The sequence below is a fragment of the Lichenostomus cassidix genome, chromosome 4 (assembly GCF_008360975.1).
Source record: "Lichenostomus cassidix isolate B80296 chromosome 4, HeHo_3.0, whole genome shotgun sequence".
Classification (NCBI taxonomy): Eukaryota; Metazoa; Chordata; class Aves; order Passeriformes; family Meliphagidae; genus Lichenostomus; species Lichenostomus cassidix.
In genome coordinates, this window is record NC_139484.1 from 35,324,793 (window position 1) to 35,351,630 (window position 26,838).

General features: G+C 40.6%; 2 protein-coding genes across 4 annotated transcripts in view; one reads left to right on the forward strand and one right to left on the reverse strand.

Annotated features, from left to right (window-relative positions):
• Window positions 1-7,254, forward strand: part of GALNT7 (polypeptide N-acetylgalactosaminyltransferase 7) — a 71,941-nt gene extending 64,687 nt beyond the window's left edge. For both annotated transcript variants that reach the window (XM_085058682.1, XM_085058683.1), the window contains exons 10-12: window positions 1,461-1,559; window positions 2,871-2,999; window positions 5,009-7,254. In XM_085058682.1, coding sequence (XP_084914808.1) covers window positions 1,461-1,559; window positions 2,871-2,999; window positions 5,009-5,146 — 366 coding nt within the window. In that variant the 3' untranslated portion in view covers window positions 5,147-7,254. The remainder of the gene's footprint in view (window positions 1-1,460; window positions 1,560-2,870; window positions 3,000-5,008) is intronic.
• An 8,682-nt stretch (window positions 7,255-15,936) lies between these two features.
• Window positions 15,937-18,369, reverse strand: HMGB2 (high mobility group box 2). 2 transcript variants are annotated; one of them, XM_085058686.1, is made up of 5 exons: window positions 18,225-18,369; window positions 17,524-17,694; window positions 17,216-17,361; window positions 16,952-17,126; window positions 15,937-16,477 (listed from the first exon to the last, which is right to left on the reverse strand). In XM_085058686.1, exons 2-5 carry the CDS (start codon window positions 17,671-17,673, stop codon window positions 16,322-16,324), a joined length of 627 nt encoding a protein of 208 aa, XP_084914812.1. In that variant the 5' UTR covers window positions 17,674-17,694; window positions 18,225-18,369; the 3' UTR covers window positions 15,937-16,321. The 2 variants fall into 2 exon arrangements, with proteins under 2 accessions (XP_084914812.1, XP_084914811.1); XM_085058685.1 differs by having other exon boundaries at window positions 18,147-18,305.
• Window positions 18,370-26,838: the final 8,469 nt, after the last annotated feature.

Here is a 26,838-nt window from a genome sequence, read left to right on the forward strand (position 1 = left end):
TTTTATTCCCTCCTGCAACTGATATCATCTTTGCCCTGTTTTTTCCTGTTAATTTCACTTTTGCAGATTGTTGAGGCAAAATCAGAAAATCTTGCTAGCTGAGAACTCCTGTGTCCACCAAATTTAGCAGCCTTCTTCCCAAGATATCATGGATATAATATGTAGTTTTGTAATTTCAAAAGTGCATTAGAAAATACAGATCTATGCTGTCTCCTATGGCCAAGAAAGTGTAATCTCTAATTACTTAGGAGAATTAGTGATACAGAGCATGTGCATGGTGAAAAGGGGTACTAATAATATTTTATCTGAGGGACCAGGTGACCAACACCACCTTGATTTCTGACCTAAAAGCTGGCACAAAGCATCAGCTACTAAATTAGCCTTAGACCTCCTTTGGAATCTGCATAAAGGTGTTTGGAAGGTACACTAAATATTAGTATTCACCAAGGTGAAAGCATCTAAAGAAAAAAAAATAGTACTGGCAACCTTGCAGGAAATCATCCCTGATAAAGGCAAGTGGGTCTGGTGAAGCAACAGGAAAATTATGAGTTCAGAGACTTCTCTGAAGTTTTCTTCAACTTTTCTTCACAGGCTGCTAGTTTTCCTACATCTGAGAAATCCTGTCTCCCCTCTCCCCATTTGTAACACCACACTGATTGCATTTCCAAACTGTAGGGTATGAAAGCAAAGGGTATGAAGTTCATCTTCCCTGACACTCCCTGGAAGAGCCTAAGCTTAGTACTCCAGACATTTTATACCATTACCAAGAGGAAGGAGGCTCTGGCAAAGAAAATATGTCTGGAGAAAATGTTATTTGTGTCACAATGTCTTTGTAAAACTGCTTGTTGGCCCTTCTGAGAAGAAGGGGGTGAGATAATCAGCAGTTGAGACATGCTTTATGACAGGACTTCTGTTCTTTATCCCTGAGTCTGCCCCTCATCAATTTTATTTCTTTTTTTTTTTTTCCTGTGTAATTGCTGCTGCGGCAGGTCCATCTGAGCAGTCGGGTCAGTGGGCTGTGCCTGGCTGTAGGTAATTGCTGCTGTGCATAACTTGTCTGCATTCCATTTCTCTCCATCCACAAGATGAGAGCAACTTAGCTGAGCTCCTGAGCTTATTTACAAAGACCTGGGTGATGGAACATGCTCTGATAGGAGGCTGAATAAATTAAAATACTTGAAAGCCCTATATTTTGGTGTTACTAATTTGGAATTGAGCTTTGCAACTCTAGCTTTGTCAGCATACAATAACTCATGTAAGAGCGTGCAAATTAGCATGGGCAGGCTGAAGCTCCATCTCCCAGAACAGTTAACATCAGTGTTTAAATTTCATACACAGGTTTGTCTCATCCCTCTGTCAGATACCTGTTTCTGGTTTGGGAGATAAGTGAGAATTTTCTGAACTCCTTAGCACTTATTTTTCCCTTGAGACTAACTGAGAGTGCAAAACCTCTTTTCCAGATTAGAGGCTTTGAAACCTCTTACTGCATCGACAGCATGGGGCACACCAACGGGGGCTTTGTTGAGCTTGGGCCGTGCCACAGAATGGGAGGAAATCAGGTAAGGAGCTTGGAGGCAAGTCTGAAGGACAGTTGGTTGCTGTGGATTGATAACAGGCAGGTTTTCTGTTAAGCCTGTACATAAAGTCACCTGGGTTCTAGCTACAAAGGTGGGAATTAATGTTTTCTGTAAGCATACTGACATTGCTAAATGCAGCAGTCTGAAAATACTGTTTCAAACATAAATGGTATGAAATTTAAGGTAAGCTCATAATCTGTTCATCAGAGGAACAGGAGCATGAAGAAGCAACAGTATCACTGTGTTAGAATAACTTTACCTCTTAGCATTGCTCCTGATTCACCACTTACCTTTACTTAATAGTTAATGCTTCAGGAAAAAAAGCCTTACTCACTCTGGCTCAATTATTTCATGAAGTTATTTTGCTGTAATGGAAGTATAAAACACTTTCGTGCAGTAACTCACGTTCCACCACATGCAAGGAGCAATTAAACAGAAATTTGTCTCTGCTTCATTTACAAATTAACTGACAGAACATAATTACTATTATTAGATGGTTGCAATCCAAGCTTTTAATCCATTTGTGCTGTATCTTCACAAACCTATCCACACTACCACCCAAACATGCTATTCTGTCTTTATATATTCTTTTCCGGTTGGAAAATTTTTCAGAATTTAAAGTCTTTAAGCTAAATATTATTTAAGCTGACATAAACTTAAACCAGGCAGTTTTGTCACATCAATCATAAAATTACATGTAGGATGATGTTTTTAGAAATCCTATATGGATTAACTTTTAGTAGCCCCTGGAAATGTCCCTTTTATTCTGATATTTAATGAAAAGTTTCCCTAAACTACTTTTTCTGCATATGATACCCAAAAAAACCTGTAACAATTACTCCGTAAGAAGTAGTTAGGATAATCTTTTTGTATCTGGGTGCATTAGATTGATTTCTTCCATGGGTAAAATGCCAACATTTTAGTGTCTTCACATCAAATTACTGTCCAGGACCAAGGACTTGCTACCAGACTTTTATAAAGATAATGAGTTGTTTGGCCATCAAATCATACAAAGGTTTGTAATCAAACACTTTCAGAAGTCTCCTGAATAGGAATCCCTTTGCCATTTTTGTCTTTCTGATTAAGTTTCTTAGCCTTCTAAGTCCTACAGGAAAGTTATCCATTTAGTACTGTGATAGTGAAAGTGTGTTATGCAAAATAAAGAACCCTCCTGAAAGATAGGTGTTATAAAACCAGAAAATGTTTTGACTGTTGCAGTTTCGTTGTATTTTCAGTGTTTCTAAAATGCTCGTTGAGTCAACTTTTGTAAAAATGGCTTTTTTTTTCTGTTAGCTTTTCCGAATCAATGAAGCCAATCAACTCATGCAGTATGATCAGTGCTTAACTAAAGGACCAGATGGATCCAAAATTATGATTACACACTGTAATCAGAACGAATACAAGGAGTGGCAATTCTTCAAGGTATGCAACAGATATATAGAAGAAAACTAATTTTTAGATTTCACACTGTTTCTTTGCACCTTTTATAAATTGTTTGATGTACATCTGAAATTAAAGATCTATGACAAGGTTAACTGAATTGAGTAGAGTAAAATTAATGGCACGTTCTCATAAATATATGCTGGCTAGAAAGACTTCCTCTAGTGAAGGATGCTTTTGTTTAGCAGTTCTAGTTGCTGTCTTCTGTAGCAAAATCTTTAAGGAAAATCTCACAAGGCTTCATGTGCTGCCACAGATATGTTAGGAGGAAGCTTGTCTCAGAGGAAGCAAAGAGCACATCCACTAGCAGTGAGAGTTTATAAAAGGTTTCAGTGCCATCACCCTCTCTGCTTGTATGCTTTATATCAAGAAAGCTTCTTTATCTCATACATGCTGTGAGAAGATGGCTTAAATTCTGGAGTGCATTTAGTGGCTAGGGTCAGCATTAGGTGTCATTTTGGGCAGTCTAAATTTAAGTGTTTCTCTGTTAAAGACAGAAGATATTTTTAAGCCTATACAGAATCAAGTAAATGTAAGATTACTCTGCCTGTCAGTGTTGTCTTCTTCAGTATTTCATTTCCTGTTCATTAGCCATTCTCTAATAACAATAACATGCTCTGTTCTTAATCCTGGGTGTGGTGCTGTTATAATGCTATTGCAAAATCTATAAATTTTTAATAAGGACTTGGAATGTTGGCTGATATGTATGTGAGGGCTGCTACAGTCTATTTAGTCATTACATCTGTAAGTCTTCTATTCATAGAACTTTTGTGTTACTTTAAAAAATGTCTATGATTCTATTTCTGCTTGTTTCTTAAAAAAGTGAGACTGAATAGTCTAGGGGTGACGTTATCCTTGGAAATAGCCACACTTAACTTGGTTCCAAATCTAAGAAACTATTCTGAGTCAATTTTTGTTCAGCCTATCTAGCATATTGCATATTTATTAATTCATTAGCTGGTTATCTGGATTCTTTGTTGTTTGTCTGAAAGATGCAGGCAGAGTTGAGTGCAGTGAAATCTGTTTGTTATCCTTTAAGCCACTCCACATTTTCTGGTGTTTGCATAGAGCTAGCAAATGTCAGGTACCATAATGCCATTTCCACCCAGCTCATCTTCCTTGTGCTGGATAGACAGAGAAATTTCTTTAAACCTGAAATGTAAAAATCAATAAGCAGTGACATAAGTGCCAACTTCAGCTTTAATATTGGAATAATACATAGCAGTTTTTAACTCTCCAGCCATTCTAGTGTGTCCCAGCACGTTACTTGGCTTCTCTCTAAGAATTTCATTTATGCAAGATCCATTTCCTCTACACTAGTACCAGTTGTGTAATTGTTTGCTTATTACCACAAGTTATAAGGAAGCCCAGTAGGCACAGTCTGGGCTGTAGAACAAAACATTGACTGGCTTCTAGAAGGAAAAAAAAGGGAGGGTGAGAATGAAAGGACCACCAAGAGTGTGTAACTAAATGCTAGGAATGGGGCACACTGCTGTGCAGTACAGAGGGTATGACTGTTTCTTCTGATGATGAAGGTGTAAGGAATGAAACACTTATGAACTACTGAAAAATGCTGTGGCCTTGTGTAAATCAAGGCTGATTTTATCTGGTTGGTCAGTTGGTTGTCTCTAAAGAACAGTGTGCCAGTTTGGTGAGTGTAACGTGTGCTGCATGAGCACTGAGTAGTAGCAGAGCTCAGTGCCCATAAACAAACAGTTTTGCTCATTTTCTTAGCATCGTTGCCTGAGAGAAATGGAAGGCATCTCAAGTGGACCTACAAGAACCAAAGATTTCATATGAAGGCTGCAAAATGCAAGGTGTAATAAATAGTAAGATGAGTATAGAATTGATCTGTTCTGGGACACTGAAACCTGGTTTGTAAATCTCTATATTGCAGAGGTAAAGGAAATGTTACCAAAAAAATGCCAAACAAACAAAAATAAGCCAAATACAAAAACCCAACACATTTTCCTGGTGGTTTTGTCTTGCAGAATCTGCACAGATTTACTCACATTCCATCAGGGAAGTGCTTGGATCGCTCCGAAGTCCTCCATCAAGTTTTCATTTCAGAGTGTGACTCCAGTAAAGCAACACAAAAATGGGAAATGAACAACATCCTTAGTGTGTAGACAGACAAAACCTACCTACTGACGCATTCATTTGTACAGGACTGAAAATAGCCTGAAAACTGCTGCAGTTATTAACTTTGTACAGCTGTGAGCCTCCTGGCTTGGATGAAGGACATAGAGGAACTGTGATTATTACAATAACATTATCATCCGCAGTTAATGTTTACAAAACTGCTTTACCTTAAACTCTGTAGATGTTTACATCTTTTTGTTTCAAGATGTTGGTAAATTAATGTGCTGTTAGCTATGGTTCATAGGAACATAGTTAAAAGCGTTGTCGTCTTCTTTGGGATTACACTCAGGGGTCTGAAGGCAGTTTTTTTACACACACTTGAAAAGGTTGGAGTAACCAGATTTTCATAGAACTTGGTGATTATCAACCTGTTGTATATTTTTATTTAATTTTACATCTTACTAAGCACTGCCACAGGTTATTAGCCAGGGTGGCCTTCTCTCACAGTCATGCTGCTTTTTTGGAAGATGAATTTCAACATATTTAGTGCCTCTTTCATTTCTCTCTTTCACAAGAAAAGCGTTTGTTGGAAATTATACAGTGGATTGTTCTGAGCTGTCACCAGGGTAGGGACCAGCCGTACCACCCTATGTCATTCCTGTGTTAACCAAGACAAATTTCTATTGCCAGTTTGGCTGCTCTACTTCGACTGAATGCTTGGTATGGTGGAAGGAAGACTGTCAAGTTTAGTGCTAATGTGGTACAATTTGATGGAGGTGAGCACCCTCACAAATCCAGTTAAGAATTTATAAGCACTAATTTGCTTGTTTAAGCCATGCCTTACATGAAAATAATTAAAATAATCAATAACAAACAAAAAAGCTGCACAATTATGTAAAAAAAATTAGAAATAATCAAATAATTTATATTGCTATTTTAAATGGAAATCACTTAGATGTGGACTAAACCTTTTAATTAGGAAGAAGCATCCAGCTTCTTAACACATCTGCATAATTTGTCACAAGGACAACTGTCAGCCAGTTTGGATGCCAGATTTAGATTCAAAAAGAGAAATGGAAATCCTGAAACCACACTTGTTCATACTAATTTTCTTCTTACTTCTGTCATTTGCAACTTCTCCAGAGGGATTACAAACACAAAAAAACAACTGCTTGGTGCTATAGTGTACAGAGTAGAATGTGAAGAAGTTGTTTCTAAAAATGTTCTGGAAAGGATTTGTTAAGGAGTTATACTCCCTTAGGAGTATAAATACTTACTCTGAATGAATAGAGAGGTGGAGGGGAAATGACTTATTCTCACTTCCTTTGTCCAGATTTGTGACTTAAATGTTGACATCAGTGTACTGATTTCATAACTGTTATCCCTATAACACGTCACATAATTACGTATGACTAAATACTTCCCTGAAGTCTAGAATAGCATTGCATGCAGCTTCCATTGATGTTAACAAGGGTTATGTATCATATTTGGTGACAGAGTTTGATCTTTATAGGGCTGTCTGCACTGATCTATTAGTTTGGGGTTTTTCCTAGTTTCTTTAAACTTCTCGTCTATCCTTTCAGAGCTATGAAAAATAGAAAATAAAGGAGGGAGAAACTGGGAAAAAAAAAAAAAAGAAGATAAGGTTTTGTGCCGGTACTTGTTCCTTGTGTGTGTGAAAACTGACTCATTTGTGTGTTGGGTAGATTAATTTAATCATACAACTATGCATAAGAGAAAGAATGGTGGCACATAAATTGTGCGGGTGTGCATTTTAATGGGTATTATGTGCAATTCATTGAAAGCTGATGCTGTATGTGAATATGAATCTGTATGTGAGACTGAAACCTTACAAAACATGAGATCATAAGAAGCTGTTGCTGTAATGACCTTTTCCTACTATAGCCGGCTTGGAAAAAAATAATTCCCATATTCTTGCTTTGTAAGTTGATGATAATATCACTATGCATTTCTACATATTTTATAAATTTGATTTATGCAGATTTTGATACACTGTATGTTTCTGTAGAAATTGTATAAATCTTTAAAAAATTTATTAGGGATAAATCCGGGAAACCTATGTATATCTTACTCATGGGTTGCTTGTTTTTTAGGTGAAGTAAATAAAATATTTGAATTTTTTCGGTTTACTATACTTTTACAGAGTAAAAATGGATTATTATCTTTATAGAAACCCCATATATCAAAATCTAGACTACTTCAATGTTACAAACTTACAAATATTAAAAGAAGTTTATTTTAAGTTTTATCTAAGTACCTTTTCTTGCATCTGTGAGGACTCAGGTTTTTTCTGATGAAATGAAAAATTAAATTCCCACTGAGAACTGCCACATGGACATATTTGTATTTTTGTATCACCTGCCCTGATATAATTAGGTAGATTAAATATGGTCCTAGAAAATGAACTTGAGAGTACAACCAAAGGTCAGGACCAGTTTGTAATGTTTTTACTGTATTTTATCTAGTTCATTTATGTTTCCACTAAGAAACATGTTTCAATCAACCTTTTTTTTTCCTTAGAAGGTTCCTTAGCAAAGGAGTATGTAATTAAATCGGGGCATGAAAGACACAAGTTCTAAGAGCAAACCTAAATGCTGAAATCTGCAGGGTTTTCTTTACAAATGGGATTCTTGCTTCCCAGCCATATCTGTCAGTGCACTTTTGCATATTCAGATTTCAAAAGGCTCTTTTGACAAAACCCTGGAGTTATAACCCAGAAAATTCATGTAGGCAACACCCTTCTATGTGTGGAAACAGGGAGCAATAGGAAGGAGGGGACATCTTTCTTTCTTACCAGAGATCCTGGTGCCAGGAGAGCTTACAGCACACTTAGGGCAGTACCAAAGACATTGTCCCCACTGATGGCATCCTAGAATCAATGCATTCTCTTTCCCTAATGCCAGTCAATCTCCTTTACTACTGTCTGCTTCTTCCATACCATTTGCCTCCAAACTGCAGTCCCTAAAGCCAAAAATGATCAACTTACTGCTCTAAAACTAGATCAAGCAATCTGATATATATTACACCGTGCCAGAGATGTAAAAATTTTATGCTTAACTCTGATCTGTGAGCCTTCTCACAAGAAACAGCAAAACATACCACTGCCTGTAAAACACAAAAGGTGCTTTGGTAAATTTTGCTGTATATAAAACACAATTTCAATTTAAAAAACATCAGATTTTTCAAGAATCTCTGGAGGCAAAGTAATAAGGAGAGCTTAAGAACATGAAGAAAAAATTACCTACACCATTGAACACAGACTTTGTTTCTGTAAAAGCATTTATTGTTTGTTCTCTGCTGGTGAGCTTAGATCCATCAATTGTAATAGGTGAAAAGAAATAACACAAGGGAAAACAAATTGGCAGTGTTTCTGTTTCTGATTGTTCTCATTGCTATGAAAGGCATGAGAATACTAGGTCTTGCTGTGTTCTGAAATCTTATCCTGCTTGTTTTTATGAGAATAATACTTGAGAAGTGTCAGTGGTTATCTTCCAGGGTAATATGTACTTTCAGGGAACATCAGAAGTGGTTGCCAGCATTTGGTCCTCTGGCTGTTGATTTTCAGCCCTGCAAGGCTACTCTGAACTCCTGCAGTGTTGGAATAGTAAATTGTGTAGCTTGGCTGGCACTGTGTAAAAGGACTCTAAGAGGAATGAATCTAGTTAGAAAAAGTGATAGGCTATCAAAAGATGTAGGTGATTTTGGCTCCCTTGGGCTTTGAGTAAAACACAAAACATATACTGTAAGTGACCCCTGAATTCTGAAACCTCTTTGGCCCTCCTGTCACTGGGAGCCTCCCTTGCTGCTGCCTCAAGAGTGTGCATTGGTGTGAGCTGCCTCTCTCAAAGCGCCCTCGGCTGTGGGAACTGCTATGGAGCCCAGTAAAGCAGGAAGAGCTGTTTGTGTGAATTATACATCTCAGTAACCCAGGTAATAGTTAGTAACCTTTGTTTTTAAAAATCCAACCCAGCCTTTATATGGAGGAACTAATGAAGCGTTCTCCATTACCATGTAACATGGAGCCCAGTAAAATTAAAACTATGCTGTCTGCTCAACTCTTAGGATTTTCACCACATTGCACTGCTGTGTGTGGCTTTTCTGAACAGTGTGGATGGAGAGTCCCCAGCAAAGTAGTGGCATATGGTCCGTGGTGGCTGATGGTCTGATGGGTCTGGAGTGACTGATGAAAAATGCACATTCCTTCAGTCAACAGAGCAATGAAGGTGACAAGCATCAAAGTCTGTATGGAGGAGTTACAGCTGCTCAAACACCAAGATGAAAAGGTATGTTTGCATGTTAGACCCTTACTTTTTCCTACTAATATACAGAGAAGAAACTCGATTGTTTTAGGGACAAGAACAGTGTCCTCTCTGAAGTGGGAGTGCAAAGCAGGGCTGAGGGCTGGGTGTGTCCATCAGCTCTGTAGATGTGATTGTTCAGTGTGAAAGCAGAATTGCTTCCAGTGATCTAACAGTTCGAACAACTCCAGGGTGTTTCTTGTGCAAGAGTAATCTCTCCTGCACAAAAAAAAATAAATAAAAAAATGAAACAAAGGTAGGAGAAGCAGCATAGCACTAACTCAGAAAAACAAAAGAAACCCAACAAAAAATTAGTGCCTGAGATGAGCGTGATGGCAATAGCAGCCTTCTGGCTGAACATCCAAGGGAAAATGAAAATGAATGGAGATGATATTTTACTTCCCTGGAAAGGGCTGCTGGTGGCACTGTGTGTCAGCTAAGAAGGCAGCATGCCCAGACAGTTGTTAAAGTACAGCCTTCAGATGAAGCAGCCTGGCTCGGAATGGGCTTTCTGAATCACCTGAAGGCACTAAAGTGGAAATAGGAATCAAAATACAGCCTTTCCCCTTGAATTTGTGGGAGGATTTCCCCAGGAAAATAATGTAGGCTAGTATCTTTCAGGAAGCCCAGACATTGCGCAGCAGTAGGTGCTTGTCTCCTGGATCATCTGTGTGGGGGCTGCATGTTCCCTGAGTTACCTGAGTTAGACCTGCCAGGGATACAGCATTAGCACTTGTGGGAAACAGCTGGGCCAGAGCCATGGAGAGTGGTACTGGCATTTCTGAGGGCTGTGGGTGACAACACTCCTCTGCAAGCTGTGCTTTTGTACAGCCAGGGATTTTGTCCCACTGTGTCATTCTGTGCAGGAGACCCCGAGCCGAGCCTGGTGATGGAAGCCTTGCCCGCCTGAGCCTGCAGGATGGCTGCAGCACCTTGCCAGAGCCCTCAAGGCCATCACGATTGCCCAACAGGAAGATACAAATGCAGTTTTCATGGTTTTATTTCTGACACAGCAGAAACTCTGAAAAAAAGTAGAACTGGATGAAAGTAGAAGCCTTCTGGAAGATTCCTCTGAGTTCATAAGAAGCTGAGATTTGGGAAAAACTGACCAGGAGAAAAAGCTCTGGAAGGGCTTCTAGTCATGCTGCTCTTTCAATTGCACTAAGGAATGCACTGAAGTCTTACCTGTCCTGAAGATGCCAAGGAACCTCTAGAGATAGAGCTAATCAACCTGGCAATGGAAAGGAAAGGTGTCTGTCCTGCCATCTGCGAGAGAAGGTAAGATGGTGTGGGGTGTTGCTGAGGAAAATGCTTTGTAACCCTATAGCAGAGTGAGGTCTGGTTACTATTGATATTAAATCTATTGAGGATAAAGTAATATTGAATGGGCCATTTCCAGCTGGAGATAAGAAACACTCCTGTTTTGGTAGTTTGGTTTTTTTCCCTGTTATGTTATCCCATTACCTTCCAAACCATCGTGAGAAAAATGGTGTCCATGCTCCAGAAATACCAGGAACCTTTGTCTCTCATGGACAAGCTGGTAAATAATTTGAGTTAGGATAAGAACTGAATGTAACATTAAAACATAAAACACATGCAAGATCAGATCAAAAGTCCAGGTAGCACAGCAGCCTGTCTCACTCAGAGGTCAGAAGGATCAGTGTGGTCAAAGAGTGCAGGGAAGAGTGAAAAGATGCTGCAAGGATACCTTGTCCTGGAACACCATGAGCCTCTCCAACACCAAGGCTAAGGGGGATAGTTGATTTCAGGATGTCAGGATAATCAGAGCAATGTACAGGTTCAGTCAGTAATTGGTTCTGGCCTGTGACAATTAAGTAATTTGAATTTGTGTAGGGAGTCATCTTTTTTAACAGGCAGATCTGAATCTTATGATATTCCACAATTAGGAGACTTAATGTATCCCTGAAGGGCTGTGCGCATTGGAGAAGGCAGCAGTGAGCCCGACATCTGGGCTCTGTTATGTGATTCTTGACACTTGATTCAAGTAGGATCATGGAAAAGCAGATGGTTTGTGATGCAGCTCATACAAGAGGCCCAGCAATTTTTGGAAATACAGAGCTTGCTGGCAAAACACTTAGATATTTCAAGATGTGTAAAGAAATACAAGCCAAAATGAGAAAACAAGCAGAAAAAGATGATGAGGCAATACTAAACATGTATTTTGTTAGTAACTGTTTTACCTTATAATGACTAACATGCTATTTATTTTTCTAGCAAACATTCATTATGCCTTCACAGAATTATCTGTTACAGCTCCAGTATCTCCTCCAGACTACTGTAGTATTAGCCCATATTACCCATGGCTTGAACATTAGGCCTGCTTTTTCCCCTTCACATGTGATAGTGGAGCACATATTAACATGTAATACAGTTTGTACTAACACCATATTTCACCTGCTGGTTTTACTATCCCGTCACTTCAGGTTGCAGGCTGGCTTTGCAGATTTTCACTGTTGGCTCTTGTTATTCATGCAAGATCTTCAATGGTGACTTATTTCTTTTATGAGAAGTACATCAGAAAAGCTCAAGTGGACCAAAAGTACCTGACCTCCTTTACCTGAATGTTCACAGAATTCTTTGAATATTTACAGCTCTATGGAACAGGATTTCCTCTTGTGAAATCACAAGTTCTATTTAACCATTTGTGCAGCAACTCTCAGCTGCACTGTGGCTCCTACCAACCTGCCATATGGACACTACTGGTCTGAAACTCTCTGCATCTCCACAGAATATTTTCTAAAAATTAGTGTCATATTTGTGACCTTCCATTCCTCTAGCACTTAAGACAGTTTTAAGTGAAAAAAATATAAAGTATGGTTCAAAGTTCAGCCATTTCATCACTTGAGTTTCCTTAGAACTCTTGGATGAATACCATCTGTCCTGTCATTTTGTTTCAGGACCTTTTACACTTGGATTTGAGACAGATGTTTCACCATGCCTCTTCCATTAAAAAATTTTGTTGGGAAAACTGCATGAAGCTCCTCTACAAGGTTAAAAAAGAAGTTTTCTTCTAGGCATTGCTACTGTATCTTGAACATCCATTGTCCCTAGGACAGTTTGGCAGCCCTCTTGGTTCTGAGGATGCCCAGGCTTTAGATGAGTTCATTTTCTTCCTAGTAGCAGGTACAGTGCTGTGTATTGGATTTAGGATGAGGATAATGTTGATAACACACTGATGGTTTAGCTGTCACTGAGCTGTGTTCACACCTAGTCGAGGACTTTTCAGCTTCTCTTGCTGCCCTGCCAGTGAGGAGGCCAGGGGTGCACAAGAAGCTGGAAGGGGACACAGCTGGGACAGATGACTCCCACCACTGACCAAAGGGATATTCCATACTGTATGGGTCTGCATATAACCAGGGGGAAATCTGGCTAAGGGACACTCTTTGGGAGCTGGCTGGGCATGGTTTGGTTGTTTTTCATTTGCATCACTTAATTTATTTATCTTTTTATTACTTTCCTTTTCATTATAATTTATTCATTTATTATTATTTTTATTTCAATTATTAAACTGCTTCTCTCTCAAGGCATGAGTTTTCTTACATTTGCTCTTCCAATTCTCTCCCCCATCCCACTATGTGGGGGAGCGAGAGGCTGCATGGGGCTTGGTTGCTGGTTGAAGTTCATACATTTGAAAGTTGTTGTTAGACTGTCAAGTTGCCCTGACACTCTTTTTCTTTTTGCCACATACTGCTGTGTCTGGCCCGTTGATGTGCGGGTATTCTCTGGCCCACTGGTTAAGAAATAACTTGAATTTTTTAAAAACTGCTTTCCTACATTTGTTATTCTCTCATTCTTGCTCTTTATCTACTTGAGACTTATTTTTGGTGGTCTTTTGGTCTGCTTTACTGTGGGGGATGTCTTTATGCTGGATCTCTTGTGCAATGAGAGCATTCTCCCCAGTGCCTGCAACCATTTGGGACATCCCTTTTAGCTTTGGGTTTAGACTGACCTCCCAGTTCACCTCCAGTGAAAAGTTTCCAGTGAGTAATTTCATAAGTTTGTCCATATTGAACACTGATGTGAAAAATTAATTTAGTTTTTTTTTCTTTTTTTCTATGACCTTATCTTTTAGTAACATTCCCATTACACTTTGATTACTTATTAGTCCTTTCCAGCAAGTGCTCACAGATGGGCATTACATGTGAACTCTTTGACCTGACACATCATTTAAGCTTTTATTATTTAATTTCATTATTTATTAATTTAAGCTTTCTAAAGCTTAATTTGAAAGCAGTAATTTTCATGTGTTCTTTTCCATTTGCCTTGATATTCCAAATCCTTCTTATGAAGAAGACAAAATACTGTTTTTTGAAAAAATGCTAATTATCTTTATTCATGACATCATTCTCAGTTGACAGATCAGCCTGATGCAGAGCTTTTGGTGTGCACACAAAGTGACCTGTGGCATGATGTGGGGCAGGCTACAGGGTAGTGCAGTAGCCTGTTTTTTGTTATAAAGATCTCTCCAGCAGTTGGGATATATTTGTAAATGAAATCATAAACAAAAGTAACCCACAGGCAGCGTTTCACAGAGCACTGTCAGGACATGCAACAAGAAAGTGCCAAGATTTGGCAGTTCTGCACTGATTTGTGCAGCAGTTGGGCTGAAGATAAATGAGCCAATTAGTGCTTAAATGAAATAGAATCCAAAAACTGTTTTAGTTCACAGAGGAAAACATTAAAGAGCTCCCTTACGCTGAATTATCTCAAGATCTGTTCTTATTCTGATATAGTATTTAAAATTCTGCAACCTGTGCAACTTCTAATACACCTGAAGGGTTATATTTTGTTTCAATTAAACAAAAAAAAACCCCAAACAAACAGAAGTTCCAATTCCAATTTCAAATTAGTTAATTTACTCTGACATTACTCCTCTATTGCAGATTATTTAAATCTAATCAGAAAGACTTTTTGAAGCATCGTTGTTCTGCACAGGGAGACAGTGGGAGAATTGAGAGGAGGTGATGGTGCATTTCTACAGGGAAATTTTAACAGGATATGGTGACAAGACCAGCATAATCTTGGATACACACTACAACAGGGAATTGCTTCTAGATGAAAAACTTTTTTGAGTTAAGGATACATGTGCTGTAAATTCTACAGCAAAAAAATGCTCTTGAGCACTGGATGTCCTGTGCAAAGAACCACTGCCTCTCACTTCCAGTTTATGCCTGTGGCTTCCCAAAATTTGAGCCTGAATAATGGAGCCATTGAGCCCACCTGTGCCAAGCTATCTCTGGCAGTTCCAACTTGTAAAACAGCAGCTAATCCTTCTGATGCTACTTAAGTATTTCAGGAGCAGGGTGGGGAGGAAAAAGCAACTCTGGGTTTCTAAGGCTCTCAAAGATTAATACCCACTCCAGTATAAAAATGTTTGAATTGCCTTTACAGTTACTTAATTGCCATACTTACAAAAATATAGTGTTTTTCTCAAGCCTCTTGTTTCAGAAAGGGCCATTATCGTTGACCTACCCAGTGACATTTACCATAGTGCAGTGCTGAAAACACTTTTTATCTTACACATGGTACAATAATGGGACACAAATTTATTTCATAAGCTAGTGGACAATAGGGAGACATTTAAAACAAAAGTCTTGGAAGCCTGCCCTTTATATTACTTAATTTTTTAGACATTACATGTTTCAGGGCTGGGCTTTCAAGGGCTTGTATAAGTTATTTCCTGGTATTTATCTCAACAAATAAAACTTAAGCTATTTAGTTTAGCTATAGGATCTCAAATTCCCCAGTTGCAAATAGCATTAGGTACCTAGATTTAAGCTTTTGTATACACTAAAGTAAAATAAAAAGTGAAAGCCAAGAAATAGTGTAACTGGTGATACTGTTACAACCACGAACAGGAACGTAGCAGGAGCACTTGTTCTTTACAAATGCCTTCTCTCCTTTCTGTAGGAATCTACTGGCATGTGTGGAGATAACATTCCAACATTTTTCATGCTGTTCTGCAAGCTGTGTATTTTATGAGAAGCCACTAATACTGGGGCCAAGGGGAGAGAAAAGGAGTAGGCTACATCTGGCAAGACATGCCTCTAACCATATCTGTCTTATAGCCAACTTTCCAGTCCGGTTACCGACAACAGAAAAGGCCAGGGACCCTGAGCTCCAGAGGAGAAAGTTCTAAAAATTCACTCGTTCTCAGCTACTACACCAAAACAAAGACCTGTGCTTCAGCAGTCTGGGGAAAGAAAATAATCCAGGAGTAATTACCAAGAACTTCACTACTTAAAGAGATTTTTCACCCGCAAAGTAACACAGGCAAATGTTAGTGCAAGGAAAGCATCAGTTGCAACTAATGGTAGTGGATGCGGGAGAGGAAATCAGTTGTTTAAGCACCTGCAAAACTCCAGGAGTCAACACCCAAGGGATGTGCCAGTTTTGCAGTAACAGCAAGAGCTCAAGAACACTGCAGTGCACTTTCCCACACTTCCAGCATTCTGGGGGTGCCCAGCCTCACAGAAACATCATGAATACAAAAGTAATAATGTACAACATTTTATTACAAAACTGTTAAAAAAGTAATACAATGCAACAAAATACTACAAAATATGAGATCAGCTATTAAGCTACCTCCTTTACTTTACTTAGCTAAAAACAAACTCCTGGCTATCAGTCACTGAATTTCAATAAACCATTAAATATGCAGGAATAGCAGAAACATTCAACAACTTTTTTTCCAAACCGAACTGTAGCAGCCCTTGGCTACTGCTTACATTATAAATTGAAGTCTTCCTACAAAGAACCACATTACCTATACACAATTCTGTACAGATTTTTATACTGAAGCTAACAATGAGCTGCACTTGAGTTCACATTCTTAGCAAAATATTGGATTTTGAGCATAAATCTTTACAGCAGGACATCCATTTATTCTTCATCCTCATCTTCTTCCTCTTCTTCCTCCTCTTCTTCCTCTTCCTCCTCCTCCTCCTCTGGTTCTGCTTTCTTCTTAGATCCTGCAGGCCTACCTGGGCCCTTTTTACCTGCATCACTCTTGCTCTTGGCACGATATGCTGCAATATCCTGCAAGAAAAATGCTGTTAAGTTGCTAGCCACAGAACACTGAAGACAAATTTGTACTGCTTTGGTATTTCGGTACTACTGTACTGTGCAGATCAAATACAGTGTGTGCAAAAAAGCAGAATTTCCACATTGCGACTTTCATGCTTAAATCTTTAGGCAAAAGAACATGCAATGCAGTCAGTTTTAAGAAATTTATGACCACAGTGCTTTGGAGTCTAACTATATTTATTGTAGCAAGCAGGTGACCTGTTTTCTGGTACTAAGACATCTTACTGGTAAAATCTCTAGACATGCAAAACACACAACTAGGTTCACTGTAAGGGTTATAGATACCTGCCCCACCACACCTTTTCCATGTGTTCCAAAGCCTGACAGAGACTGACGGAAGCATTAAGCCCCATATGGTTTGGGTGCAAGACACATTTACAGTGAGCTCTACAACTTTTAACTACTGTTTTATTGCTTTTACTGTACCTTTTCATATTTCTCCTTTAGTTTTGCAGCCTTCTGTTCATATGGCTGTTTATCTTTGGCCGACTGTTCAGACCACATTTCACCTAATTTCTTTGCTGTATCTCCAATAGACAAGCCAGGATGTTCATTTTTGATTTTTGGACGGTGTTCAGAACAGAAGAGGAAGAACGCAGATCTACATTGAGAGACAGTGATTTAAGTGTTCAACTATTGGAACTAATACTTTTTTTCTACGTAGGGGGAGGGAATCACAGAAACACTCACGGTGGTCTTTTAGGAGCGTTTGGGTCCTTTTTCTTTCCCTTCTTCTCGCCTTTGGGAGGAACATAGTTTTTCATCTCCCTGTCATAACGAGCTTTGTCTCCTTTAGCCATTTCTTCAAACTTTCCTTTTTCCTTGCTTGACATTGTCTGTGGACACACGAAGGGGGAAGAAGAGTCTGGATGAGCTAAAGCAGCTACTGACCCACTAACGCCTAAGCAGCAGCTGCTACCAGGGATCTTTTCCCAGCAGCCCGCAGCAGGGGCGGGGGCTGGCCCGGCAGGGGCTCAGCACAGCTCGGCCCCGCTCACCTTCCACCGCTCCGAGCACTTCCGCGAGAACTCGGCGAAGTTGACGGACGAGTCCGGGTGCTTCTTCTTGTGCTCCTCGCGGCAAGTCTGCACGAAGTAGGCGTACGAGGACATCTTGCCCCGCGGCTTATTGGGGTCGCCTTTGCCCATGGCGAGGTCGGCGGCGGGTCCCTGCGGGAGGAGGTGGGTGTGGAGGCGGCGTGAGGCGGGGCCTCGCCTCAGGCCGTTCCCGCCTCTCGCCCGCCGGCGCTTCCCGCCCCGGCGCGCCCGGCCCCGCCCCGCCGCAGCCCCTCTGCCCGCGCCCCCCCGCCGGGGCCGCGGCACCTTCCGCCGCCGGCCGCCTCTCCCCGCCCCCCGCGGCGGCTGCGGCGGGCAGCCCGCCCGGCCCGCCGCCCCGCGCCTCAGCCCTCCCCGCCGGGGCCGGAGCCGCCGCCGCCCTCCCGGCCCCACCCGCCCGCCAGGAATCCTCCCCTCAGCCCCAGGCGCGCCACCCGCCCGCCCGCCGCGGGAGCCCCTAGCCGCCTCTGCGCCCAGGACCGCCGCCGGCATCCCCTCCTTCCCTCCCTCCCTCCCTCCCTCCGTCCCTCCCGGCGCGCTCACGCTCCGCGGGGCGCGGGCCTTGCCTGGCTGAGCGGAGCGGGCGGCGCGGGGCTCTGCTCCCTCAGGTGCTGCTGCCGAATGGTGCTCGGCCGCGCACTTACCGCCTCTTGTTTTCCGCGGCACTGCCCGCCACAGCAACCCGACCCGCGGCGCCCGCGGACCCGCCCCCCGCCGCAGCCGATTGGCTGCCACGCCGGTTCAAACTGCCCGGAGCTCCGCCCCCTGGCGCACAGACCGGCCGGGATTGGCTGTGTGCCGCTCTGACGTTAGCGACGAGGCAACTCCCGGGCTAGGTCGAGCGCGAGGGGGTCGTTGGCGCTCATACCCGTTGGAACCGGTTGGGGTGAGGAGAGCGGGGGGGCGGGGCTTGGCGGAACGCGCTGGGCGGTGATTGGGGGAGAGGGACGGTTTAAAAAACCGCGGGGGCCGCCGCCATTGGCTGGCGGGGGCTGCGGGCGCTCTGATTGGGCGGAGCGCGGGTGCTGCAGCGTAGTTTAAAAATACAAAGGGAGCGGGGTCGGCGGCGCGCTGGGCGGTGCGCGCTGGGAGCGCGGCGGGTCTCTCAGCTCTGCCTGCCCCAGCTCGGGGGTCGGCCGGGGCGAGCAGCGCCGCCTGCCTGGCAGCAGCCCCTGGCTGTAAAGCCGGGCCGAGGGTTGAGTTTCGGCGCCCCAGCGAGACTGATTCCCGGGCCCCTGAGCCGAGCCGCGCCGCCGCGGGGTAGGGGCTGTGCTGGGGGAAGGAGGGCTGGCGGTGCCCAGCTTGTAGTGATCCCTGGGCAGACAGAGCGACTGCTTCCCTGTCCGGGCGGGAGGGTCTCGGCAGAGCCCGGGGCTGCTCATGATGAGGGGTGGCTTCCCGCAGTGACGCCGGAGCAGAGGCACCGGCGCTGAGCAGGGAAGGTGTGAGCTCTCCGAGCCTGGTGCTCTGTGAAATGCAAGCCGCAGCAGGGGAAAGCCTGGGACCCAGTCTCGGTCGAGCTGAGGCTTTAATGCAAACCACGCCTGCGGTCTGCATTAATACTTTCAGGTGCACCGCTAGCAGCGAATCTGGCCCTTTGGGGAGAAAACGGAAGTTTTCTTATTTTTTCACTTATTTTACTTCGATGTAACCACAGACTGCATTATACAGGTTGTGCTGACGTTGGTTTTCTTCTCTCGAATTATTCATCCTGTTCTCTACTTAGGATAAATATTCTTAGTAGTTCAAGAGGTTTTTAACACTCTTATTTTTTCAGGTGTAGTTTATGGCCTTGGTGAAAAGCAGGTTATAGCTTCGTTTGCTGAAGATGTAATGCCTTCAGTAGAGCTTTAATCATGTTAACCTTCCTCAATGGTAAGAAAAATCAAATCAAACTTTAGACAGCAGTGCAAATCCCTAAGCTAGCTATCTGAGAGTATTGAGTAGTTGCAGGTGTGAGAGTGGTCAATGTCTTGATCTCCAGTCTCTCCCACCCAAAGTAGCTCAATGGAAGAAGAACTTATCAGGTACAGTTCTTCAAGCCTTTTTTCTTTCCCTTCTGACCAGGACATGTTCACATGAAACAACTGCAGCCCTAAACGGCAAAATCCACTATGGAAGAGGGTAATTGGGATGTAAATTGACAGAGCAACCCACAGATATGCATTCCCTCTGCACATGTGAAAGCCTTCACAAGCCAGTTATCGAAAACTTTGTATCAGTTCACTTACGTGGCTATTACTTTTGATAGTGTTTAACATACAAATAAAACTTAGCCTTCCTTACCTTCTAAAATAAACATTTACGTGGGGGATGTTTCATATTCCAGTTTTGGCTTGTTGTTACTGCAAACCATTCCATTACTTCTCAATAGCAAAATAGTGTTCTCAGTTCTATGGTTCTGAGTTCTATGTAGGTCTGTTTACTTTGCAAAGAGTTGTTTTCTTTTGTCATGTGGCTTTAAAAATGCCTTTCCATTATATTTTACATCGAAAGAACTATTTTGTTTGATGAGTTAAGTTGCCAGATGGGTCACTCATTTACTTTGTGGTAAACCACCTCTGTATGACAGCTTCTTACGTATTGTTTTCTAGTTAATAAAGCAGTTTTGTAAAAGATGGTAGAATTTTACAATACTGTTGTGTGCTGAGTGAATCATAATACAACCATTGGTATCTGTGGTGTAAAACCATTCCTTGCCTTTCAGACTGACCAAGACACTCGCTGACAGTTATTGGAAGGGGGGGTGGAAAGCTTTAGGTAAGTTTTATTAACGTTCTCACTCTTTTAACATTAATACAGCAAGTTAATGGAAAAAATTTACTTTGGAACTGTCTTTGGAAATTTTGCGATGTAAGGCTTCTGCTGTTGCATCTGTTTTTATATCTGCCCTAAAAATATGAAGAAAATGATTGTGGAAAAGCAGGTGTGGTGAGAAAGTGTAATTACTGTTATGGGGGGGAAAAAGAGATCTGCCTTTCAAATTATTTAATCAAATGTTTTAAGAAAGAAACTAGGTTCTTTAAATTTTCTTACCTGGAAAAGAAAGCTTTTGTACACTTAAACAGATCCACTAAGTGTTGTCATGCTATCTCATTCAACACAGGGCACATGAGAAACAATACAGTTGTACTCCTTAACATCTGTCTGTCCTCCAACAAGGAAGGCAGTATTGAGAATTTTCCATGCTTGAACATGATACTGGAAGCTTCCCACAGCAGTGCCAATGCTGAAAACCCCACACAAGAATGCTGATATTAGAAATTTGTCATTCCCAAAGCCGTGCCTTCCTCCCAGCACCCTTGTGCCTGGAAAAGTGCTTCTCTGGTTCCACAATAAGCCATCACTGTTTTTCATTGTGCCACACTGTTCCTTTTCAGACAAAACCACAATTTCTGTCTCCAGAGATTCAGTCACTGTTACTGTTCTAAAGCCGTGATCTATGCAGTATTGACTTTGGTTGGTCTGCATGGTTAATTTATTAACCACATGTGCATGACAGTTGTGGGGAAGAAGCATAAGCTCCGGGACTTGGAGTTTGCTTCTGCGTGAATAATTCTGCTCATGAAATGACTGTTTAATTTTATAGCTCCCTGGCTTTGAGCCCTTCTGAGTTTCTCATCTGCTCCACAATTTGGGGTGCTATTTAATCTTCAGTAAACTGCAAGTCAGGAGAGATAAGCCATGAGGCTAGAAATGCTGGATAGAAGGTGGAGAAAAGACCAGAGGGGTGAGACCAGGTTACAGAGCCAAGAGATGGATATAAAGAAAAGTATGTCACAGAAAACAAAAATGTGTGATGGGAGTGACACTGCTTTCTATCATAGTGTATCTCTTGGCTTCTGTAGGCAGCTTCTGTAGGAGAGTGGTGTCAATGTGGACAAAACAAGGGAAGAAAGTAACAAAGGCCTTTTATTTGAATTAAATCATCAGCAGATCCATTACAACAGATAATGTTCAGCTGATTGAGATTGCAAACTACATTTGCATGACCTTAACTCTGACCAAACTTTCCTTCTAGTATATTTATGTAGTGATGCTGTCAGTTTTAATTTGGTCAGTTGAATAAAGAAGCTCTACTGTCACTTCCCAGAAAATCTCCTACTAGCCAAATTCCTGAATGGAATATGCCTTCTTGTAGACTAATGGCAGTAAAATTCTGCTTTCAAAAGTTATCACTCTTGATTGATAGGTAATTTCTTCTTCTGGACCTGAAAAGCCAGTGGATGAATAATGAAAGTGAGTTACAACTGCTCTCAGTTTTAATCTAACCTAAGTTCACTAATAGCAATGGAAGATGTTGAAAGAAAGCAAATTTAGCTTTAATCAGCAGCTTTTCTGTTACAGAAAAAAAGATTAAAATTCAAGACACAAAAAGCATTTAAGTAGGTCACTGCTTTGAAAACCCTTTTAATGTGAATTACAAAGCCTACAGACAGCAACAATGTTTTTGGCCTATTTTATGTAAGCATCTCTCACTAGATGTATGGTAGGAGCTTTAGGATGAAAAGCAAAAATCAAAACTGCATAACCTACTGCTTACCTAAATTCAACATAAAACTTATTTTGTTGTAGTGTTCCAGGTATTAGCAGTTATTTTTGTCATGCATTGATAAAAACATATACTACTACTGCTGCCCAAAAGTTTACAAAACTGGTATTTCTGTCAATATCCAAAAGAAATGCATTTAAGATAATATATTAGAATGTTCCTCGGGTTTTCTGGTGTTGTATAACATGTAAATAATATGTGTGTTGTAAAAATGAAATGTATTTACCCTTTAAACATCAGAGTTTTATTATGTGGGCTATTGTAAAGCCTGCATAACCAGTTAAGCAGCTCATAGGCAAATGTGGCTGTGTTAGTTACACCAGGCTGGGTTAGGCTGAAAGCTCAGGAGTTTATTTTGACTTTGTGCTGTGTACCCAATAGCTAAAACAAAGGCAGCTTGCATGAGACACTATCTGGGACAGCTGCAGAGCAAAGGCTGAAAGAAACTGCAGTGGTCATATGAGAAGAAATAAATACAACAAATCTCTTCTGGTACTCATGCAGACAATATTAGGAACAATTCCAAAACAGGAATTCCTAATCACAATAATTGTTACCTGAACTTTTTCAGTCTTAATTCGACAGTAACTTTTTTTTGTATTGGGTTTACAAGCTTTTAACTTTTTTAAAACCTTTTTGCTTTTCTGTTCACCTCTCATTCACTTTCTTATTTACATTCAAAGTAATACTTACACAACATTTTCCCCTTAAGATATTTTAAAATGTTCTTTATGTTTTGCTATACTACTAATCTCTTTTTACAGGTATGGGAAGAAAGCAGCAACTTGTCTTTATCTATTGGGTAGTTTCACAGGCAGCTCAGATGGGCTCTAAAATGTGGATAGCCTAATTTACAGTAAGAATACAGTTTAAATGGATTAAAAAATGTTTCTGTTCTTCTCTCCCCACCCCCAAACTCTTCCAGCATTGGTAAACATTGGTACTTTGTCTGAAAAATAGATGCAACTTACTCTTAGGAAATGAAATTTAATTGCCAATAAAATTGTTCTGTCATTTGTGAATTGGAGAACATAGTTCGAGGATATTTTTTTCTCCTTCTAAGCACTAAGACAAAGGGTTGGTCTGTGTCTGGCCCTGGAGGTGTGATATCCAGCAAGCAGATCCAAAGAGGCTGTAGTCACGGTCTAGCTTCTGAATAGTCACGTGTGACACTAGCTGCTGGTGCTTGCTGCTGCCAGAATGAAGTACCTGTCAACCCACGGTGACTTAGAAATATTGATACATTTCTACAGAACAAACCAGAATGTTCTGTTTGTACCTTTGTCCAGTCTGAGGGACTGTTTCCTTCTGTGGTCATGAGGGCTAGAAACTTAAAACCAGGCTGAACCTGACAGCAGAAGCTGTTTCCTTAAGTGTCCCAGGAAAGAGAAATAACAGTAGGAGTAGACAAGGCTATGTGTCATGGGCTGCAGGCAGGAGCCAGCAGAGATAAGCAGGTTTGGCTGGTAACAACCAGGTCTCTTGTAAGCACTGAGATATTCATCAACACACTGGCCTTTGTCTTGAATCCAGGTAGTGGAAAAGCTTAAATTAATTTCAATGGGTCTCATTAAACTTAAATGGATCTCAAGTTTTGGTCGCATGGTGTGCATCCTGTGCTGTTATTCATGTAGACATTGTTGGGAGAATAATTTATTCTGTTACTTCTGGCAACTAGTGCTGTGATATGTGTCATAGAAATGACCACAGGATACATTGGTGATCTGAGACTAGAAGGAAAATGCTCATGAAGTTTTGAAATGGTTGATTGAATCATCAGTCTCATTTTTAGTCACGGATCCTGTGGGATTTTCCAGCAACTGCTGATATAAATGTATAGTTTCTTTACAGCACCCCATTGCATAACCTACTCTATACTGCTAAAGTATTTCACAGTAACAGGAGAGATTGTAGAAAATGTCTGTCTATAATACCAATCAAAAGCTAAGGCTTCTGTTCCAGAGCTCCAGCTCTTGTGGAAAAAAAAATCTTGAAGTTTGATAATAAACCTGGGGGCCAATGGTTGATCCTCATCATTTAGTGTGACTGTGTGTGAAGTTAAGTAGAAGCTCTCCCTACGTACTGGCAGGGATAAGTGCCTACTGCAAATTAAAAATTGGGGAGTGGCACAGTTCTTAATTTGAAGAAATACAGAAATTTTAAGTTGCTCCCTGTCAAGGATAGGTTTAGGTTATTCAAAGCTACTGAGAAACTAAATTGCAGCCCAAAACATGTCTTTTGCAGTTTTTTAAAAGTTGAAAATCAAAAGCATCCATATGTGTAAACTCTCAACTTCAATGCAAGCCTTTAAGAGAGAAACCACCTTGGTGAATACACTCCAGTTCATAGGCTTGATCATATTGTGCGATTTTTATGTTGCTACACTTTATACTAATAATTAGCATTTATATGATGCTAAGTTATTGTAATATGTACAAATACTAAAAGAAGAGAACTCATTCTCATTTTCTAGTAGTTAAAAGTTTACTTGGTTAATGATATGATTCATTTTTTAACAGATTTTCTTTGTATAATTAGAAACACAGATAATCACACACCAAAGACGTGAAAGAGGTAAAATATCTGTATTACTATTTTCCTGAGTCTGACATAATGTACAGGATGATGTCAGCAGTCACTTCTGGAGAGAGGTAAGGTTTTTTTTAGTGCCTGTGAATAGCTGTAATAACAAAGTTGGGTCTCATTTGTAGTGTTTATAAAGTTAATAAATATGAACAACCAAACACTTGGATAAAGAAAAAACCAAAACACCAACTTCTAAACCCACATTTATTTAAAACTTTTAATATTGAAACTGGAGGGTGAGGGTCTCTTTCTGTGTTCTATGGTTTAGGGTATGTCCTTCAGCAGATTCAGACACATCTTTACAATTGTAAAGGCTAGAAGCTTTATCAGCATGAAAGCTGCAATTCTAATATCTTTCAGCTAAAGAAGTTGAGGTTTGAGACCATTAAAGATGAACAGCAATATCTTAAAAAGAAGCAAAGCTTTTGATCAGCTGCTGTGTATTGAATGTGAATAATAGAAATAGGTACTATCCAAACAAGAATGTAGTACATTCTGCCTGGTGGCCATTTTTTGTGACAAATTTTGCCAAACATTTTAGCTGATCCTCTTCCCATAATAGTTCTCAGTTAAGGGTTTATTGTCAAGTAATATCATCAAAAAACAACTGCAGTTCAAAACTATTGTTATCCTTGAGTTTGTTGGAGTATAAGGCTATCTATATCTTTTACCCAGAAGGAGCTACGCAGGAGGTCAGGAAAGCATTTAACCCCCAAAACCACATAATTTTATTAATTTTATTTTTATAAAATGTCTGCATTAGTATCAAACTATTTTGTTTTTACTGAGGAAATCCAAGTATCCAGCTGATGGTTTGGTGGAGGAAGTGTTCACCCCCTCGCAAGGGGCACTTAAAACCTGCTGTTGACTTCAACAAGAGCTAAGTCAGACCTACAGATGGTTATAGCTGTCCTGCAAAGACAAAGGTACTCAAACAGGCTTCAGGGCTACAGAACTTTCCTATTTTCTTTTCTGTAAAACAAATCTGTATCGGAAGAGGACATGATGGTGTAACAGAGCCCTGTAGTTTCCGGGATCCCCTGACAAAACCATGAAGATGGTGTAGTATGTGTTATACAAAGCAAGAAGGAAGTGGTTAAAGCCATTGTCAAATCTGAATTTCTCTAATAAGAAAACAGGGGCTTGCAAAATGCAAGACTGTAGCACAGAGTATACAGTGCTTTTTGTGGTCTCAAGCGTGCACTAGAGACCAGCAAAATTTACTGAAAAGATGTGACAGTTTATCTTACAGGGAAAAAAATCTGAGCAAATTTTTTATTCAATTTCAAGGGATTGAAAAATAATTCTTAAGCAATATACTACATTGCTCTATTACTAGTGCTTAAATTTTTATTGCATTACACAAAACCTCTGGGGTGATACTTTTCCACAATACATTCCATATAGCTGCATTACATTTCAGAAGAGCATGAATGATGATTTAGTGAGGTCTCTAAGTGTGTGATCTCATACAACGTGAAACAGGATGTTAATCAAAGCAACCTGGATGAACAAGTGATCAGTGACTGTGAAGCAAGCAGATGGAGGTGCATTTTGCTTGAGTGGGAGCTGAGGAGGAGGAGGGGTGTTGAAATTTCGGGGTACCTCAGCGCAATGCTGGAGGGTTGGCTTCCCTTCTTCTGTGTGGTTGTTGTGTTTGAGTTCTCTCTCCTAACTCATCCTTCATTTTTTTAAGTCCACCAACAAACAATTCATCAAGTACATTTAATAAAGAACATAACAGTTTCTGTGTTTTTGCACATAAGAACGAAGCCTTCTACCAGAAGATCCTTTGATGCTCCTGTAACTAATGGCTTGTTGTGAAAGTGAATTGGCACAAATCATTGAGGGGACTGCATTACAAACCTTTAAAGCTTTTACAATACATGGGTTTATCAGTTTTAGTCCTGTAACACCTAAAGTATTCTTAAAATACAATGTGTAGTTTTTGACCTTCTTTACTGCTTTAAATCATTTAATAAAAGCCTGTGTTATATAAACTCATTCATACATCTTGAGTTTCCATTCTACAGGGCCGAATGCTTAAAAAAGAAAGACTGGCATCAGCTGGATACAGACCTGGAAATAATGTTGGTTAAAGTTCTGATTTTCTTTTCTAT